Source organism: Amyelois transitella, chromosome 30 (assembly GCF_032362555.1).
Source record: "Amyelois transitella isolate CPQ chromosome 30, ilAmyTran1.1, whole genome shotgun sequence".
In the NCBI taxonomy this organism is placed as follows: Eukaryota; Metazoa; Arthropoda; class Insecta; order Lepidoptera; family Pyralidae; genus Amyelois; species Amyelois transitella.
The window spans coordinates 4856565-4878815 of NC_083533.1; the positions used below are offsets into that span (position 1 = coordinate 4856565).

General features: G+C 37.8%; 2 protein-coding genes across 2 annotated transcripts in view; one reads left to right on the forward strand and one right to left on the reverse strand.

Annotated features, from left to right (window-relative positions):
- The window catches only part of LOC106138897 (multidrug resistance protein homolog 49), a 43825-nt gene extending 24168 nt beyond the window's left edge, over positions 1–19657 (reverse strand). Inside the window, exon 1 of the mRNA XM_013340188.2 lies at positions 19474–19657. Coding sequence (XP_013195642.2) covers positions 19474–19569 — 96 coding nt within the window. The 5' untranslated portion in view covers positions 19570–19657. The remainder of the gene's footprint in view (positions 1–19473) is intronic.
- On the forward strand, positions 12875–14127 carry LOC132903805 (uncharacterized). Its single transcript, XM_060953032.1, has 2 exons — positions 12875–13042; positions 13244–14127. Exons 1-2 carry the CDS (start codon positions 12910–12912, stop codon positions 14125–14127), a joined length of 1017 nt encoding a protein of 338 aa, XP_060809015.1. The 5' UTR covers positions 12875–12909.
- Positions 19658–22251: the final 2594 nt, after the last annotated feature.

Here is a 22251-nt window from a genome sequence, read left to right on the forward strand (position 1 = left end):
TATATATACATAGGTTAGACGATTTTAGTAATTTTGAGAGAATTCCGAAGTAGGATGGCTGTAAAGAAAAATCTATTTAAATAACAAGAGTGACTAAACTTTGCCGGAGAAACGTCAGTCATCAGTCGTTATATACTTCTTTTTCTTCCTACTTTATTGAAGCCTCGGGAAAATATATATATACATTGACGGTTTTTCTGTTTGCCCAATATCAATCAGGCAGTATATAAGTACAGTCAACAGCCGACAAACAAGACCGTTCTTCATACAAAATTAAACCTCTAAAAGGATAAGTTTTACTATAGCTAACTGTACCATAAGATGGCAGTACTTACATTTATACGGTACTATGCAGTATTGCTATTCAATTAAATAATTTACATACTTTTCCTGATCGTTGTGCATACACCCGAGATTATATAAAAGTCAATTATTATATTACACGCAGTTCGTATAATACGGCCATTTATTTGCTTTGAACACGTACGCGGCTGTTTGCTCAGCTACTGGGTACCTAGCTTGGTAATAACTTCATCAGGTTATAACTTTATTATACGCGAGTATTTTGTGGTATAAATGCGAATATCGATCTCTTCCCTGTGGATGTCGTAAAAAGCGACTACAGGAGTTATATATAGGAGGAGGAACATATTCATATAGGGCAAAGTTCGATGCTGGTCTTGTAGAGAAGAAAAAACATAGTGCGTGCGCGCCGCTTGTCTTTGAGACTGATTCAATGGAAAGGCTGATAAACTTCTTTTAGGCGATGGGATAGCTACTAGTCACTATTTGAATCTCAATTCTATCATTAAGCCATACCGCTGAACGTGGCCTTTCAGTATTTTCGAGACAGTTGGCACTGTCTAGTTTTTAAGCATTTTCCTTGATTGACTTTTCCAATTTGCAAGCGAAGAGAAGCAGGGCTAACATGGCACGCGCATTTTTTATGGCGCGATAAACTATCACTGTCTCGTTTCTCGTCATAATAAAAAGCGAAACATCAATAGTTCATCGGGCGACAAAGTCGGCGTCGCGCACGCCATAATATGCTAGCCCCGACCAGCAAAAAAATAATAATAATTACCTACTATTTTATCATTAATTAACCATTCCGTTATATGTTATGATGAGTCAGCATCAGCGGTCGGTATGGTCTCGTGCGAGTGACGTCAGTGACGCGGCGCGAGGCGGGAAACCCTGGCGATGCGGCGCGCGAGTAGCCGCCGTCACGGTCGATGGCATACCATCGTGGAATCTGAATATTTAATACACTGACACACATATGCTCTTACCGAGAGGGAAAACATCGTGAGGAAACCTGCACATTCAAGCAACTGGATGTGTGAATGGGAAAGAGATGGAGTGGTCCTATTTCTATTGGCGCCGAGAGCCACACGGCGAATATTTAATAATAAAAAATACTACGTTACAGGTAAACCAAAGCGCTGAACCTCCATGGCACTTACAGGGAACCGCGCAGGGGCTACAATCAATAAATTATAGAATTTGTTTTTGTTTTGTCATTACACGTCGAGCCATCGGACAGTTTTATAAAGTTTCCGCTGAAAACCAGCGTCATGACCACGTGATGACATAAAGCTGAGTGGAATCTTTTGGTACGAGTAGCATATAAATTAGAATAAGATTTTTAAGTTTATATTTCTATTTTATATTTTAGGCATTAATAAATAAGATCCCTCCTACTAAAATCTTAATAAAACTTTTAGACATTATTTTTTAATGCAAATAATCAAGTATAAAACTTAAAATCCTGTGGTTTTTCCTTCCCGCGGGAATTCCTCTAAAGTATGGAAGAGTAAGATCTGAATACATATTATCCTCAACAGACAGACTGCCGAATACTCCGAAAGGTAAGTATATGACTAAGGCAATGAATCTAATGTAGTTACATACTTAAATCATGCCTCATTCCCGAAGGGGTAGGCAGAGACTACATCTTTCCACTTGCTACGATCCCTGCATACTTCTTTAGCTCCATCCACATTCTTAATGCTAGCTCGTCGGTTTCGGGTACTCTTGACCTGACCTATTGCAGAACGTCTCTGATTTGATGAAGGTAAGTTGTTAGTGAGGAAGACAAAATGTACCGCGGAAAATGAACGAGGTAAAACCACAGGTGACCGCCTGTTTAATAAACATGATCGACGCTTTGCATAACATAATACATCATTTTCTGCGTCGTTATGAATACTTAAACTGCAAGTAATAACTTGCAGTTATTATGTGACGCGACGAAGATTTATTAGTTTTATATTATACGTAATGGCGTAGACGGAAACGTATGTGTTTCCGGCAGGCGAGAATAGGACCCCATCTCTTCCGTCGTAGGAGGCGATTAAAGGACAAAATAATTAAAAACTATGTACTGCAATAAATATTTACAAGGCGGTTCTGTCAGCGGCTACTTTGTTCAACGTTTTCACATCTTTGAAAGGTAACGGTTGTGCGACCAACAAGAATAATATTTATACCGTGTGCCGTGTGGTTCTCGGCACCAATAGTAAAAAGAATAAGAGATAAAAGATGGAATGGCCATCTCTTTCCCATGGATGGATGAACGTGGCCCTTTCAGACTTTTCAAGACCATTGGCTTTGTCTACTCTGCAAGGGATTTAGACGTGATTATATGTATGTATTTATGTAATTACATTTATACTACGGAATTTCCTTAGCGCCCGCATCATGGCACGCGCGACGCCTTTAATATCGCGCGAGAAACTATCGCAGTTTCGCTTTTTATTATGTCGTGAAACGGGACAGCGATAGCTTTTCGCGCGATAAAAACGTCGTGACTGCGGACTGTGGGAATTTTTGGAAAAGAAGATAAGTGTATTATATTAATAGAAAACTTTAAAATAATTCAGAGGTACGAAAATCTAAGAAAATAATTAGAATAATTCTCGTTAGCGGGTATTCTCTGCCATCCTTGCCGCCACCAACAATGCCGCAATTACTGATAACGGCTAGGCGTGGCCGTAACGAGATGCTGAAGGTGAGGACATCGCAGCATGGCCACTGGGACACGTGAGGCTTAGTTTTCCTTTTTCTATAAGAGATTTCATTATAATATTCGTCAAACACCCACCGGTGCCGAGAGGTTCCAGGCACCGGGGGTTGTTTGACGGCACCAATAGAAAAAATAATAGGACCAGTCCATCTCTTTCCCAAGGATTTCGAAAACTACTAAGGGCTATCCCTTATTAGCCTATGCTAAAAGAGGAATCCCAAGTATATAACTTGGTATTCCTCTTTTAGGCGATGGACTAGCAACCTATCACTATTTGAATCTCAATTCTATTATTGAGCCAAACAGCTGAACGTGGCCTAACACTCTTGAAGACAGTAGGCTCTGTCAATCCGCAGGGGATATAGACATGACGTTTGCATGATGTGTTGAGCTCTAGCATCACAACACTATCACATTACTATACTCGTAGCTCAGAAACAAATGACTAACTTGCATGTGGTTTTTCCCAATCGACGATCTAGTTTGCGAGGAAAGCGGTCTGATAATGAAGTGGATATTATCCACACATTTAGTCACGCGGAAGCTTCCTAAAATTCAGGATTAAAACTTCCAGGAAATGTATTATTTATTTATTTTTATTTTTGTGATAATATAAGATACCTACATGCACTTTTGATGACTGAACCGTTAGAAGGCTAATTGCATAAAATCAAATAATTCAAAATTAATACAAGTTATACAGCTAAACGTGGCCTTTCAGTCTTTTTTATACTGTTGGCTGTCTGCCCCGTAATGGATAAAGACGTAATTAAAATGTATGTATTTATTTTTCATCTCAGTAACTGCGTGCAAACGCCGGTTAATTGTAAAAAGTTTCTTTACATAAATTATAACTTATCCTAAACATAATCATATCGTAATTTAATCATAATCATATATTGTCAATTTTCCCTGACCTAGACCGTGAGATCAAGAGTACTGACGAGCCTGCAAAGGGAATTATGAATGTGAATGAAGCGAAGGATCGTGGCAAGTGAAAAGAAGAACCACTGCCTACCCCTCCGAGGAAGAAGCGAATTTTATGTTTTTATCTAATTTTAATGCAAGTTAGGATCGTAGCAAGTGGAAATCCATAGTATACCTAACCTACCCCGGCGGGAGACAGGCGTGATGGTATGAATGTACATACTATGGGCTAATGCATTTTACGTCAGTCGCCCACACAACTATAACTTTCTAAGATCTAGGTCTCGGATGTTAATCTATATAAGTATTTATTATCTCGAACTTACATCGAAGCTAACTCGATCTGTGTATTCGTTCCGTGTATATTTATTTATTATTTACTTGGTTAGGTACTGTTGATGCCTCGTACCACATATAAAGGAAAATATGGTCCTTTAGAAACTCGACTAATTTATTAAGATTTATTAAAGTGTCTTTAGTTTTGCCTCATTTTAGTCATACTGCTTTGTGCGCGGCGGTGAGTCAAGCCGAGTTCAGGTGTAGGGGAATTTAATGAAGGCTCTGTGACCGCGACTGGCGCACGGAACACTTCATTATGTCCTCTCGTGTATTAAGGCTTTGAGAAGAAGAGAATGACTAACGTCATTCTGCGTCATTTCAAAAAGGCAGGATGTCATGGCAATACATACATATAGCCACGTCTATAATCCTCGCGAGGTAGACAGAGCTAGCAGTCTTGAAAAGACTGATAGGCCACGTTTGGCTTTATGCCTTTCTGATAGAATTGAGATTCAAATAGTGACAGGTTGCTAGCCCATCGCCTATAAGAAGAATCAATTGCTTCGATACCAAAAGCTACATTATTATAACAAAGTTATTATTTAAAAAAACAAAGCTTTGGTTCAATTCACCCTATTTGTTAATACTTTCTCACCAATGAGATCACATTTGTTGTAGCGACCGCGCCCGCGTGCTCGCCCTCCGTCCCCGCGCGCCAGAGAGCTTGCCATTAGGATTCACACACACGAGCAGGAAAAAGCTTCGAATCTCGGAATGTCGACATAAAATACAAGTTGCTAACAGCTGTTTTGATATTCGCGAACGTTTTCCTTATACAGAGATTAACTAGATATTTATTGGATTATTTATATTAGCTTGTGCCCGAAGCCTCGCCTCTCGCACGTGCTCAATAGAAATGGGAATACTCGTAATAATGTCATCTGTAAACCAATGATCGGTGAAGGGCCGCAAATGATGCGATTTGTAGGGCGCGCAGGTGGTAGCAACTACGGGATTACAATATAAATAGTTCATTTCGATTCGACTTTATTAATATTCAGCATAATTTATTAATAATATTCGTAATACCATTACATACATAATATAAATAGTATATTTACAAAAATTAAAAATAAAAACAGTGAGTGAGAAAATTACAAACGGTAAGTACCAGGACAGAGTCAACAGTCTCGCAAAGACTGACTTGACCAATAAACAGTTTATTTCCAAAATTTGTATGCAATTTGTAAAATATTTCTTAGCCCGCCTCCTGTCACGTGTAATTTACAAGAAAATTACAAATTGGATTGGGAAATGACCACATGAATGTTAAAGGAAGCGAGTAGACCCCGCACTGCCCGCCAGCGCCGCCCGCGCCGCGGTGTGGATAGCAAATCAGTTATTTTATACATTGATAAGCGTTCTATTTACTGTTTCATAATTACCGACAAAAAAACCGAATTAGCTCTTAACGTTGAACAGAAGAGTTTAAAATCGCTTGATGAGTGTTGGATACTCGAATTACGTACAGTTCGTAATAAAAACATAAGAAAGTTGGTTAGTGTAAGACGATCATATATTTGCGTTTTATGAGCGCGGTGACTTCTTTTTACATAAATATGATCACGCTTCTTTTCCGGCGCATCTTTCTGTCCGAAATTCATGCCTTTTCTCTGTAATTTTTTTTATACATACATACATACATATGGTCACGTCTATATCCCTTGCGGGGTAGACAGAGCCAACAGTCTTGAAAAGACTGAATGGCCACGTTCAGCTATTTGGCTTAATGATAGAACCGAGATTCAAATAGTGACAGGTTGCTAGCCCATCGCCTAAAAGAGAATTCCTAAGTTTATAAGCCTATCCCTTAGTCGCCTTTTACGACATCCATGGGAAAGAGATGGAGTGGTCCTATTCTTTTTTGTAATAGTGCCGGGAACCACACGGCACGTAATTTTTTTTATTTGTTGCTATGTGGTAAAGTATAAATTTTGCTTTATTTGATCAAAATATTTTGTCCACATTCATCAATACTTCCTTACGAGCTAATCTGTCTTCGGTAAGGTTAGTTACTCTTGACTTAGTCTTTCGCTAAAACGCCCTTTTTAACAGACTCTAGGAGGTAAAGAGGTAAAAATATGTTGTTTAGTATTTCTGCCTCATGGGGTACACACACCTCACAATCGGGCCGCGCTCAGCTGTGCTAATTAATAATAGAGTTGAGATTTAAACAGTGACAGGTTGCTAATAGACCATCGCCTACAAGAATCCGAATTTTATAAGCCTATTCCATAGTCGCATTTTACGACATCCTTGGGAAAAAGAAGTGGTCCTTTTCTTTTTTATATTGGTGCCGGGAACCACACGGCTTAACATCATAAATTTGTTAAGTCATGAAAACGGAACAAACAAACAGTCTCACTTTCGCGTAAATAAGGTAACAAATATTGTTAATTATTACTACTTTCTCTGACTTTTTATTACGAGTACAAGTAAGTTTTACATCACGACTCTTTCTCGGAGGAATAGGCAGGGCATTACATCTCTTCACTCCCACGGTTCCTGCTTGTCTTGTTTTCTCTACGGAAATCAATAAATATATAAAAGGAAACACTGACTGTCAAATCAACATAAATCTCAGACCGCTGGATTTAGCACATAGGTTCCATATTTGTTAAGACTTTTAATTTCACGCAAGCGGAGGCGCGGTCCCGCTCGACCTACACGGAGCTATCCTACAAACTCGTATAACACGAGCAAATAGACGTGATTGAAATGTAACGGAATACAACTTCGAATGAAATAATCTGCGCACATTTAATAGCGTGCAAAAGCTTGTATCTCAGTAATTTGCCTCAAATCTCAGTAAAACTACTATTGTTATTAATTTTTTTATCCATCACTTTAACTGTTTACCTTTTCAATATTCCGAAATATGATTCTTCCGGGATTTAAACAATAAGTTGTAAAATTACTTTATCCTTAAATAAATTATCTTGCTAAAGTTTACGCCTTCAAAACTTAATATCATCAATGAAATAAGTTGTTCTGGGTATTTTAACTAACTAGCGACCCGCCCCGGCTCCTCACGGGTAGAATTTTAAGATATAAACCTTTCTAAAGAAAACCTTTTTTCAATATTTAATACAGAAACAAAATCAGTTCACAAATTTCTGAAATTAACACTTACATACAGAAGAAATGGGAGACTTTTATAATGCGTAGTGATTATACAATGAATGGGAAAGCGTGTGTTGTGACGAGAAACGGAGTGACTGACATTATACGACGCGGGACTGAATTATCGCGGCGATTAACAGTTTCTTCTAAAATGGTAGGTATTTTTGTTTGACTTAATCAAAAACATATGAATCGGCGATGAGAGACGCAAGAAGTCATATCTCATTCGTCGGATGAAGCCGAACACAAGTATGTATGTACATAAATATTATTACCTATATGAAGGAATGAATGAACAAAAGAAATTCAATTCTTTTGTTAAGCCAAACAGCTGAACGAGGCCTATCAGTATTTTCAAGACTGTTGGCTCTGTCTACCCCGCAAGGGATATAGGCGTGATTATATGTATGTATGTATGTATGAAAACAAGAAATTTAGCTGTGCCTATAAAAATATAAGTATTTATGTTGACAAATAGATTTCGTTCGGCGAACTCGCCACCAGTAACTCGGGGCAAACCGACATCAATTAGCATCAAATGATTCATTTACGACGTGGTCCAACTGGTTTTCGTTAACCAAAGTGCGGGGATTTCGCTTTTTGCGATTTTTCGGTAAAATCTCGTATCGCGACACAATCACTGGGGAAAGTACGCAAGCGGCTTCCAACGCCCGCCAAACATTCTCTTCCCGCGGGACTCAACAAGTCAGTGCCCTCTTTAATTATTTGTTTATGCGACCATCTCAGCCTGCAGCTGCTGTACATAACATAAGTAGGTACAAGTATATAACAAATTTTTCCATTACTACAGAATCCCAAGTTCATAAGCCTATCCCTTAATCGACTTGTACGACATCCATGGGAAAGATATGGAGTGGTTCTATTCTAAAGCGCCAGAAACCACACGGATTTAAACTTTTCGAGTGTAACTCGACCAATCCTCTGCGCGGGAAGAGAAGCAACTGGCACACACTGTCACTTTTTGCTTGGTACCCACGGCAAACAAATTTTGTCCGCCAGCCACTTTGATTGGTCGCGCCAGCGCGCAGTCTTCAGACAACCCGCTTGTATTTTAATTAATTCTGCGTTTTTCTAAAATTGTTTATCAGTCAGCAGCTCTGTGACTTTGAACTGATTAAATCAGCGACAAAAGCTTCATGGTTTCTCATCACTAAGCACATTAACATTCGCGTCGCGAACTAAATGCGAGCACAACAAGCACATGCCAGCCGCAGCGAACAGGTTTGACCGAGACTCGAAGCTGGTTCCGCGCGGTCAAGAACCCGCCCGCCGGCCAGGTGGAGGACACCATTTATTATTGCCTGCGACTTCGTTCGCGTTGTGTTATGTTATTATTTGACCCAGACCGGGTTACAAGTCCCTGAGAAGGGTCATTATTTATATTACCATAAAAAATTTAGTCATTAATGATAAGCAGCACACCGTATAATGGCAGAATAATGTTGAGCTTACAAAATATTCCAAGCATCACTAAACCTAATCTAGCGTAACTGTTATGCCGCGTTTTGCCATATGCCAAAAATCAATGATGCCTCAGACCAGTTATGCGAAAATTTGTATGCAAAAGCTAAAAATTTATAACAAAATTATTATTGGACAACATAATTTATGCGGCTCCCGACGCTCGACCCGCGGCCGACCACTCTTCACTACAGTATACTCGTAGTATCAACTTTATTGCTCTTCAAATTACAATCTTAGAGTTACTAATGCCTTATGGTAGTAATTACTAGTCTCGAACAAAATCTGAATAATTAATCAGGTTTTCCTTGATTTAGTAGAAGTGGTCTCTGTCCGCCCCGCAGCAGTATAAGACGTAAGTTGTCGGCGTGAAGGTGAACGTCCGCGCATGCGCGAGGCACTCTTGAACTTGAACCAATAGTTCTGGTTCATTGCGAATTCACCGCGTTGGTGAACTAATGACTGACTACGAAAATATTGACACGGCTTTGTTCAACAATTTTTTGCTATAAAAGTCAAGAATAAGTATCGTAAAAGGTGACTAAGGCTTGTGAATTTGAGATACCTTTTGTAGGTTTAATGGGCTGGCAACCTGTCACAATTTGAAACTCAATTCTATTATCAAACCTATCAGCTGAACGTGGCCTATCAGTCTTTCAAGACTCCAGACTCTGTGTACACCGCAAGGGATATAGATGTTATAATAAATTTATATTTTTTTAAAGAAATAAAAGTTGAGCACAGACTTAAAACTACTTAATCCGTCTAGAATAGTTCTGGAAGTTAGCGTATACAAACAAACAGACAATATTTTCAAATTTTTGTGCAATATTTTTACATAATCAAATATTATAGATACACGCTTTCCTACTGTTTTAGTAATATATTCACATAAATAGAAATTAATAGATTATTTTCACCCGGTGGGAACAGCGCGGGAATGCTGCCGCGAGACGGGAGCCCTCTCGGGACCGAATTCAAATAAAAAACATTTAGTCCGTACTGTAGGTATTTCACTTATTTATATTTTATTTTAATAAGATAGTTTTATTATTATTAGTATAATTTAGTTATATAATTATAATATCTTTAACAATGTGTACACAAATCGAATGAGAAATAACTTCACTGACTTAATTATTAGATCTGGCGTCAGGTTAGAATGTCAGTCCGAATGTCCCTACCCGAGTGAAAGCAAGGTTCTGCAATTATATTTAGACAACAATAAAAACTGTCTGTAGATATTTATCTTTAGTAGGAACTAGGAATCGGTCATTCAGATCGCGCAAGATTGAGATTGAGACGGAAGCGTGTTATCTGCGGTCAGGTGTCAACGGTGATGTGGTCATTGTTGCAGCGATATATTGCTCGTTACTGCAGCCGGTTTCCGGCTCATTCCAATACAATCTACCACTCAATTTAGGAAGTGATAAACGATTTATGATAAATAATGAAGATAATATGAGAAGAAGAACATAGCTCAAGTAAGGAAGAAATGGTGTGCGTTGGAGAATATTCTAAGACTCAAAAATGTACGGGTTTTACAAATTGCGTGCATATATACATTCATACACATAATTACGTCTATATACCTTGCAGGCTTAAAGACGGAAAGACTGACTAGGCTACGTTCAGCTGTTTGGCTTAATGATAGAATTGAGATTCTTTTAGCGACAGGTCGCCTAAAAGAAGAATCCTTGCGTACAAATACATTTACTACGAGGGACAGAATTGCAAAACTTTGGAGTTGAAAATATTTAGAACAGTGGTTCTTAACCTTTTAGTCATGAGGGACCATTTTGCCAAATGTTTGTCTTGCCGGGGACCACCCAGTTAGTTTTCCTAAATTAAGGATTTGTATGATAAAGAAAACACGCACAATTTTATAATTAGCACTCATTTATTTATTATTGAGCAAAAATTTAAAAGTTACAGATTTTAATTTAATGTGATTTTTGTGACTGCATACTTTTTACTAACTTCTGAATTCCTGGTTCAATGATAATATGGACAGGTATAAGATAATAAAAATGTGTTGTTTTGACAAGCTTTTATTTTTGAGGCCTATGGCCAGTTGTGGAGATGACGGTTAAACATTACCTGGGTGGATCTACGTCATTGGTTCGCGTTAACGTTCAGATCAATGACAATGTGACAGGAAAATGATTTTAATTGATAACAATGACAAAGCTATAAAATAAAATTTATTTAATGTTCCATGTAACCACATGAATAAAGCCAATTTTTTAAGGAATCATATTTTTAATCATACATAAGGAACGAAACCCCCGCCCCCGCCCTCGTGCACCGCTTGTCGCCGTCGGACTCGTTTGCACATGCGGGTCGCGTTGTTTCGACTCATTGCATCACGCCACATTCGCGGACCACTTGGAATGCCTCCAGGGACCACTAGTGGTCCGCAGACCACCGGTTAAGAACCACTGATTTAGAAAGTGAACTTAGTAAATTACGCTACAGAGCTAGGTCAAGCGTTTGAATCCCTATCCGCATACACGTGGCCACGCGCGGTGACTCGCCATGCGGTGTACACATGCTTGTTAGGTGTCACCGAGGTAATGAGGTCAGGATTACACTGCTCTTATTTTACTACTAAATAGAGAAAAAAGTCTGTTTCTAAAATTTATGAACAACCTAAGTCGACGAGCTTGCAAAAATGAATGAACGTGAAGAAGCGGAAGAAGTATGCAGGATCGTGTTGGTAAGACAAATATTCTCCGAATACCCCTCTTGAAAAGAGGAGGGAATCTCAACCTGCAAATGTCACCCGTATGCATACACACATTCTCTGGTCGAGCCGGAAAACGAACTCATTCAGTTTCTTCATTCTACGATGTTTATCTACCTATATACCCGTTATTTTATTAGCCGTGTGGTTCCCGGCACCAATAGAAAAAGAATAACACCACTCCATCTCTTTCCCATGGATGCCGTAAAATGCGACTAACTACATATACTCGTATCACTGAGTTAGTGTCCCGTAAGCCTTAACTTGGACTCGTTAAAGTCTTTTCTTTGCAAGCTGTATATTTGTGTCATATCTATGTATGTGTATATCTGCCATTTCACGATATTGTTCATATTTGTAAAATAATCGCGTTTTGAAAAACCTACTCCTAAACCTACTCTTTTTGAAGTTGGTTAAATTTATAAAACCTCCTCCTAAGTGTAACAAACACTTTCCTGAGAACCTCACCAAAATCAGTTTAGCGAAACGCGAGATAATCGCGGGCAAACCGGTTGGAGAAACACATGCATACAGGTCAAACTGAGAACCATCTTTTTTTTGAAGGCGGATAAAACGATGCGGGGACGGCAAACATCTTATATCTTGAGCTCCTCTTATATTTATAAGGGTATATAATAAGCAAAAAAAAACATTGTTTTGTTCCAATTCTTCCTCTAACATCTCGTGTTCTCGAGTCTAGGTCAGAACTATTTCAAAGCTAAGATGCAGCCTTGACGCTTTCGTAACTTCCTGATTATTGATTTCTTTGCAATTAATTATGTAGTCGTTTCCCAGGATTCCCTACTAGTAAGCGTCCATCTCACTAATATTATAAATGCGGAAGTTTGTCCGTCTGTCATTTTCACTTTTCACATATTAAATTCCCACAAAAAATGGGAATTTTGGTTTTAAGCTGGCGGAATGACGAGCTCGTATGAGTAGGATAAGTTTAAGTGGGGATGATACCATGGCAACAGAGTCAACCATTTATAAAACATAATTATTATTTCGTCACTTTGTTCGAAGATATAGATAAGGGAATATATGTGTTTTAATACATATATTAGTTTAATTGGTAGTCCTTTTATTGTTCGAGCAAATCGCACACTATTAAGATTTTTTTTTTTTTTTTTTTTTTTTTTTTTGTGTTGGTCACCCCATCTCGTTGTGCCCCACTCCGTGCCGCTGCGCCATCTTTAGCTCATTCTTTTATTGTGCGCGCAACGGAACGCACACGTCGTACTACTATTATTTTACGTCGAAAATGCCGAAGCGTAGTGCAGAGGATAGAATTGCACGTTATTCACGAAAAATTAAGAAGCTTCAAAATGAAGAAATTAAGCGCCGCAAACGTGTTATTATTTATTCTGATTCATCAGATGATGACAATATGTCGGGTAAGCAAATATTCATTCTTACATATTACCTTGAAACTTCAGAGTTAACCGTGAGTTAACCAAGAAGTTTATAAGAGCCCTAGAGTTAACCGTGAGTTAACCAAAGGGTATTTTTATCAATCGAGTTAACCGTGAGTTAACCTTATGTAAAAGTTCAGCGGATTTTATTCCTACCCTCATATTTTGTCTTGTTATTTTTAGATATCGAATATAATAAAAACGCTGACAATAACACTGCCAATATCGAACCGGAGGTTCCTGATCAGGCCGTGCCCTTGCCAGATGACCCTCAAACCGATGATCAGCCTTTGTCTTCATTAGATCCTGATATACTAATGGCATTAGGGGAACCCGCTCAAGAGGAAGTTGCGTATGGAGAGGACATTCACCCAGACTTAGCCCAAAGATGGGCTCCTCTTCTCCGTAAAGGCCTGGTTGAAAAGGAACAAAAAGATAAATTGTTAAAAGAATACGCAATTCCTAAAAATTGTAAACTATTTAGAGCCCCCCTTTTAAACCCAGAAATCAATGCTGCAGTCTCCGAATTTGCCCGCGCGCGGGATAAAAAGATTGAAAATGGTCAACAGCAACTAGGCATAGGTCTAACAGCCATAAATAGGGCAATGACGGTTTTGCTTACTTCCGATAACAAAATACAGGCTATAAAATATTTATCTGATGCCTGCAGAATCTTATCAGACCTTCACGCAGCTGAGTCCCAGACCCGTAAAAAGTCTCTAACCCAAGGTTTAGAAAAATCTTTCCTTAACCTCATCCAAGACACTGATCGCGACGAAACGTTATTCGGCGCTGATTTACCAGATAAGATTAAGGCGTCAAAAGCTATTGAGAAACAGGGTTCTCAAATAAAAAAACCGGATAATAAACTTGCACCAGGATCGTCTACCTCTCGTCCCACTAGATCTCAGGGAAACTCGAAAGGCCCCTCTCGCTCGGTGGCAAGCAGGGGGGGGCGCGGTACTTCCAGGAGGAATCCTTATACGACGAGATCCACGTCTGCACAGAGCAACTTCAACCCATCCAGGATTTGGAACAAGCCTCCTCGTGCAAGCCCTCGGACATAGAGGTACATTCAGGTCGATTACAATTTTTTTACAATTGTTGGTGTAATATTACCCAAAACAAACACGTCTTAAATTGGATTCGTTATGGTTTCAAAATTCCCTTTTGTAAAAAAGTAAAGATGATGACAGGTAGGCAGCCAAAGTGGCTACCACAAGAAAGGATAGAAATGTCTAAATCTATTAAAAAATTACTAGATCTTGGAGCCATATCCGTTTGTGAACCCTCTCAAAACCAATTTATTTCTAACATATTTTTGGTACCAAAACCCAATGGTTCTAGTAGATTTATTTTGAACCTAAAACCGTTCAATAAATTTGTAGAAAAATTGCATTTTAAAATGGAAGACTACAGAACTGCAGCCCTTTTGATTTCTCAAAACTGCTTCATGGCTACCATTGATTTGAAGGAATCATACTTATTAGTGCCAATTCATCATAGTCATAAAAAATATTTGCGATTCCAATTTGAAGAAAATTCTCAGCTAATTACTTATGAATTTAATGCCATGCCATATGGTCTTTCTGTGGCACCAAGAACCTTCACAAAGATTATAAAGGTAGTTGTAGGTTATCTAAGATACCGCGGTTTTAAATCAGTGGCATATCTTGATGATATTTTTTGCTTGGGAGTTAGTCGGGAGGAATGTCAACAAAACGTGCTTGAAACATGTAGACTTTTAGAATGCCTCGGTTTTGTTATTAATTATGAAAAGAGTAACCTTCAACCCGTTACAAAATGCAAATATTTGGGTTTCGTTTTCGATTCTGTAGAAATGTCTATTAGTTTACCATTAGAAAAACAAAATTATATTTTTACCCTCCTTCAAAAATATTTATTGCTACCTAGATCTACTATACAAGAATTTGCACACTTAATTGGTGTACTGACAGCAGCTTGCCCAGCTATTTGTTATAGCTGGATGTATACAAAATCTCTAGAAAGAGAAAAGCATATAGCTTTACACAAACACAATAATAACTATAAGGCAAAATTTACTCCTTCGGAGAAAATCTTACCTGACCTACTCTGGTGGTCTCATAATATTTTTACCTCTAAAAATCAGTTGGAAAAACCCACTTTTCTTTTAGAGATCTTCTCCGATGCATCTAGACAAGGTTGGGGAGCATTTTGTAATAATACACGAACAGGGGGTAAATGGAAATCTGATGAAATACTTTTCCACATAAATTATTTAGAACTAAAAGCAGCTTTCCTTGCATTAAAAACCTTTGCCCGAGATTTGTATAATTGTGCCATTTTGCTACGATGTGACAATGTCACCGCTATAAGTTACATTAATCGTATGGGTGGAGTTCAGTTTCCACACTTAAATAAAATTTCCAAAGAAATTTGGCAGTGGTGCGAGAACCGAAAGATATGGCTTTATGCTTCCTATATCAACACTAAAGATAACATCGAGGCTGACCAAGAGTCCCGTAATAAAAATGTAGATACGGAATTAGAAATATCTAATACAACGTTTCGTAATATTTCTGATATTTTTGGTACACCTGACATAGACCTTTTCGCTTCTCGTGCCAATGCTAAATGTCAAATGTATGCGTCCTGGAAACAAGACCCAGATTCCCTCGCAGTCGATGCTTTTACTTTTACCTGGCAACCATATTATTTTTACGCATTTCCTCCATTTAGTCTCATACCGAAATGCCTAAATAAAATTAAAGCAGACAAAGCAGAAGGCATATTAGTTTTCCCCTACTGGCCTTCACAGCCATGGTTCCCATTTCTAAAAGACATGTGCATCTCCAGTATTTTGTATTTCAAAGCCGATGATCATCTCGTAAATTTCATTTACAGGAAACGACAACAATTCAAACTTACCCTGGGTGTAGCGAAGCTCTCCGGGAAGCTTTGTTAAGGAAAGGTACCCCGGACGAAGCTCTAGATATAATGTTGTCTTCATTAGCTCAAAATACTTTACAACAATATGGCTGCACATTTAAATTATGGTGGTCATATTGCAATGATTTAAATTTAAATCCTTATGATACTCCTTCAGAGTCTGTCATTTTGTCATTCCTTACAAAGGTTTATAATCAAGGTGCAGCTTACGGTTCACTCAATAGCCATAGATCTGCATTGAGTTTATTGTTAAATTGTGATTTAGGTAATTATAATCTTATTTCTAGGTTTTTTAAAGGAGTTTATAAACTGAGACCCACTGTCCCAAAATACATAGGAACGTGGGATCCCCAGTCAGTTTTAAATCATATAGCTCTGTGGAAACCACATAACGAAATTTCATTGGAAAAATTATCAAAGAAATTGGCAATTCTATTAGCAATTTGTACAGCTCACCGAATACAAACGCTGTCATTAATCAAAATCCATAATATAAAAATTTGTTCTGACAATATTACAATAATCATTTCTGATATTATAAAAACTTCAGGCCCTGGTCGGTCTCAACCTTTGTTGATTCTCCCTTTTTTCCATGACAATAAGGACATATGTCCAGCTACCGCTATTAAAGATTACATTTCTAGAACTGAACAGTTAAGAAACGACAGTGTAAAAAACTTGTTATTGACGTTCAAGCCACCACACAAGCCAGCAACAAGCCAGACGATCGCGCGCTGGATCAAGCAGGTCCTAGCCGAGAGCGGGGTGGACGTGTCGATGTTCAGTGCGCACAGCACTCGGCACGCTTCCACCTCCGCGGCCAAGCGCGCGGGCGTCTCTCTTGATGTGATACGCAGGACGGCGGGTTGGACGTCAGCATCTAGTACATTTGCTAAGTTCTATGATCGACCACTAATCGATTCGAATAACTTTGCTCAATCAGTTTGTTTTCCTGGTCCACTTTCTTAACTGTTCGGTCTCTTATTAATTTTCTTGCATTTATATTAAATAATAAAAATGTATTAGTATTGTTATGAATATAACAGCACATTTTGATCTAAAAATAAGTTGATTATTTTAATTTGTGTTTACTTTCGGCAAAATATCTATCTCTAAACATCTACCAATTAAACTAATATATGTATTAAAACACATATATTCCCTTATCTATATCTTCGAACAAAGTGACGAAATAATAATACATGATCAAACGAACTTACAAGTGAAGTTCGATCAGTATTATATGAGTCACTTTTTCGAAGATATAGAAGCTCCCACCCAACCGCGCCCCATGTATAATTTTGCCAAAGATTGAGAAACTCTAAAGAATGAGCTAAAGATGGCGCAGCGGCACGGAGTGGGGCACAACGAGATGGGGTGACCAACACAAAAAAAAAAAAAAAAAAAAAAAAAAAAAATCTTAATAGTGTGCGATTTGCTCGAACAATAAAAGGACTACCAATTAAACTAATATATGTATTAAAACACATATATTCCCTTATCTATATCTTCGAAAAAGTGACTCATATAATACTGATCGAACTTCACTTGTAAGTTCGTTTGATCATGTATTATCTCCGCACTTTGGCCGGCAATAAAATAAAAGGTCTATTACACCAAGCGAATAAATAATAAGGATATGTTTAAAACGACTTGTTATAATAAAAAGAGAACCGCCTCCAATCGATATCCTTTATTTTTGAAGTCGGTTAAACTTCTTAAACCTCCTCCGAAGTGTAATAAACCCTTTCCTGAAAACCGCATCAAAACTGATTCAGCGAAACTAGAGATAATCGCGGACAAACATACAACCACACCGGTCAAACTGAGAACCATCGTTTGAAGCCGGTCACACAAATGTTATGTCATCCGCGATGCGAGTCTGTCACTGGTCAGAATCAATCCGTTCTTTCATAGAATGATTTTTAGTCTATAATTTAGAATAGTGGTTTTTTTAATTATTAAATTATATACCTACGATATAATAACATTATAAACTATTAATTAGAAAAGTTATTTTTTTTAATTCATTCAAGTATCTACTCAATTGAATACCGTATAAACCACACTATAAAAAGAAAAAATGTTTACTATGACTATAAAAATCAGCACATAGGTACCTATATTACGTTAAGGAACATATAAGAAAATACGAGTTTAGCATTTTAACAGCGAGTCGAACAAATATCCTTGACTTTGAAACACCGCTTGACCGCTGGACTCGGAAATGTGTTCACAGCACGCACGCGATTTGATAACAGTTTAGGAGAAATGACCTACACACCGTGAGATATGGCCAGTTATATAAGCTACATACACATAGTCACATCTATATCCCTTGCGGGTTTGACAGAGCTAACAGTTCCGAAAAGACTGAAAGGCCACGTTTAGCTGTATGGCTTAATGATGGAATTGAGATTCCAATAGTGACAGGTGGCCCGTCGCCTGCAAGAGGAAACCCAAGTTCAGACATCTATGGGAAAGATATAATTTATTGTTAATTGGTTGAAATGTTACGAGGACAGACTAACAGAAGAATGATACGAGGACCTAGGAGCTTTGAATTGTTAATGGAGTTGAAGCTACGACTGCTCCGCGAGCTCTAATAAGCAGTTTTCATACAATGTATCAATATAACATCAGATCGTTAGGTCCCTACTTACTTTGGTATAAGTACCTAACTATATGTTTTTCATTTTTGCGTTTCTCCGCAGTTACAAAAATCTAATGTCAAGCAGCTTTTTATTTAATGAAAGGCGAAATTCATCGCGTTAAAATTCGTTTCTCTTTTATTTATTTATTATGTTTTTGCGGAATTCCTAAATGGCAAACTTCTGCATCGTCGGTTTGTTCGTCTGGCGGCTGTTTTCTTGGTGTTTCACTCTTTAAATAAAAATAAAACTCCCATGAAAATAAATAATTAATAATAAAATTATGTAAAATATTACAATTAAGAAAATGCCTTGTAGCATAAAGTCCACCTGTTGTACATTTTACGTGCATAAAGTTTTAGTAGATAAATAAAATTATGAATTAGGCATAAGATATGATAATTCTTTTGACACTCTCACACTCCCTACTTATAAAATAGACAAAAAACAAATAGGATGTTGAAAAAAAAGAAATATTTTTAAGGGTAGGTAGTTTTGTTGACTAATATCCAGTCATTGCAGCAAATATGTACTTATTCGATGTGTTTATTGTTTTGTTTAAAGATAACAGAGGAATACTACATACTTAATGCAGAATAAAAATGTAATTATTTCTTACAGCATAAAAGTAAATAAGTGAAGTTTAAGTAAGAAGTAAACCTATGAACTTTATTCAACGCAGGTTGGATATAGGTAATACTTATTAATGTCATTAATACATTTTTATCATACCAATAAGATTATAAGTATAGTTTTAGGAATTAGTTTACTCATTTAAGTTCTCTTTAACTTTTTCCAAAACAACCGAAAAAATAATGTTCAAAAACTTACCAAATCCAAAAATCCGATATCATCATCCTTCTTCCCCACTCCCATCGCGTACGCCTTCCCCAGGTGGTCGACAAACCGCTTGCTCTGCCCCTTCATCACACCACTATTGTTGCAGTTTTAATTAACAAATAACTTGACAAAGAATATTAGCGTGGAGCGGGCGAGAGACATGCACCCCCGGCGGCGGTCGGCGCGGCACTGGCCGCTCGGCGCGGCGCGTGTTGGTTTTGTGCCGCGCTTGGGAAACCCCGCCGTCCCTTGCTTTCTCGCGCGCCCATTCATTCCTAGTACTTAGCAGTTTTGCATTTTGACTCGATGAGGAAGTCGGGTTCGCACTGCAACCTCGACAGATTGTGACCTAAGCAGAATCACTGCTTTTGTTGTTAAAACCAGTCCGCCGATCTGTCTCGCTGTCTGCAGGCCGTGCGCGATACTATCATTATGATTTTAAAGCCCGGGATCCATGAAGACGACTTGTAGGTCCGATACTTTAAGTGGTGAAAGTGTTCAAAATATTTTGGAAATGTTCTTCGAAGATCTATCGCCTCCCACGGCGTCCATAGATCACTCTTCCCTTTTGCTATACTTTAGTAGTAAGTGCCCAAGTACAAGTGATAAGATAAGAATAAAAATATGAGGTAAGTCATAATGCTTTGTTAACGTTTGTGATGTAGACCCGAGTATAGCACATTTTGAGTGAGATGCATTAATTTTTCGGTACTCTTTGAATCTATGGTACCTACTTAAATAAGTATGTACTTACTTCTAACATAAATGATTCGGTTGAAATGTAGCAGCCTTACGAATTATGCATTAATTTTGCATAAGCAAAGTCTACTTAGCTAGTACCTACCTAATTGTGTGATTATGCACCGAGCGAGCCTGCTGACGCGCTGCTGAGGTTCTCTGGCGGTGCGAAAACCATTACAACTTGTTGTTGAGGAAAACTACACGCACCTAAAATATCAACGTTTGTTTACGGAAAAATTTACTAAATTGTGGAGTTTCGGCGGAACGACGCGACCTGCGTCACACACGTGGACCACTTTTGGTATTTTTCTAAAAAAAACATGATATTTTGTGGTCTTCAAGAGGGAATTTTCCAAATAATAATTATTGTGTTTTTAAAACAAAGCAACACTGGATTGTGGTATTTTTGTGGTCAGAACGCAACGGAAGGAACGAATAAATTGATATACCTACCTACTTAAAAAAGTCAAGGTTTAAATCTGTCAGAGCAGATGCATTAAAACTGGCTATTCTCATTCCTCCTGGCGAGCATCACATACAACACTTTGTCAAAAGAAACTTTTTAAATGTCATGCACATACTTAGATTTAATTTTGCATTATTTACAAAAAAATATTTTACACAATTTAATTTAATGTATACATGACAAATTTTAATTACACATATAGAGTTAGCCTCGAAGTATGTTCGAGACTTGTGTTACGAGATACTAACTAAACTATAATTTATATTTTCCCTTGTTAGTATTGACAGTTGTGTTATTGTTTTAATTTCATTTTTATTTGTTATTTTTTTTTCTTTTCTTCTTCTGTTTTATTTAGTGTAACTTATTAATGTTAAATGTGTATTTATGTACAGGAAGAATATATATATATGAATAAATGTGGGTGCAGTAATGCAAGGGCAATATATAAGTATATATTGTTCTTGTATTATTTGTATATTAAACATATGTATATATTTATTTCTTTTCTTTTTTTTTTTTGTTGTTGTTTTCATTGTACGTACATCCGTGATGCCTACCCGGGCACCACCGGAAGATCAGCGCTGGCCGTGTAGCATATTGTTTACAGCCAGCATTATGCTGAGGGGGTACCCTTTCGGGACCACCATACTACATGTTTATTTTTGTACATATGTTTGTTTCCTTTTTTTGTCTTTTTGTTATGGTGTTCTTTGAATAAATTCTTTTTACTTTTTTTACTTTTACCCTTTGGAAGACGTCCGAAGTCCAACCAAACAACCATTTTCATTCCGATCGTCGCCACTAGATGTCGCTAGTTCTCAGTCAGTCCGTCGCTTCTACTGCGCCCCCTGGCGTCCATAGCAAAGTTCAGCAAGGTTACAAATACAAGCCTGTTTTTTTACCTCCTTGTTGTTTATATATTATACTATGGGTCATCCTAATTTGATATTTTATGTATGTACGTATATGTATTTATAATGTATTTTATGTATTTTGTATGTATTTATGCATTTTTTGTAATGTATGAGATTCAAATAGTGCCAGGTTGCTAGCCTATCGCCTAAAAGAGGAATCCCAAGTTTGTAAGCCTATCCTTTAGTCGCCTTTTACGACATCCGTGGGAAAGAGGTGGAGTGGTCCTATTCTTTTTTGTAATGGTGCCGGGAACCACACGACACCCGGGAACCACACTTTTAAATTTTATATTATACTATGGGTCATCCTAATTTGATATTTTATGTATGTACGTATATGTATTTATAATGTATTTTATGTATTTTGTATGTATTTATGCATTTTTTGTAATGTATGAGATTCAAATAGTGCCAGGTTGCTAGCCTATCGCCTAAAAGAGGAATCCCAAGTTTGTAAGCCTATCCTTTAGTCGCCTTTTACGACATCCGTGGGAAAGAGGTGGAGTGGTCCTATTCTTTTTTGTAATGGTGCCGGGAACCACACGACACCCGGGAACCACACTTTTAAATTTTTATTTAGGTACATGAATGTAAAGCCAGACCCACGAAAAAAACGTCGCTAATAAAACAGTCATTAGTCAGGACGCA

Coding starts and splice junctions, on each gene's coding strand:
- LOC132903805 (XM_060953032.1), top strand. CDS start 12,910: ATGCCGAAGCGTAGTGCAGAGGATAGAATTGCACGTTATTCACGAAAA. Junction 13,043..13,243: donor AGATGATGACAATATGTCGG/GTAAGCAAATAT, acceptor TGTTATTTTTAG/ATATCGAATATAATAAAAAC.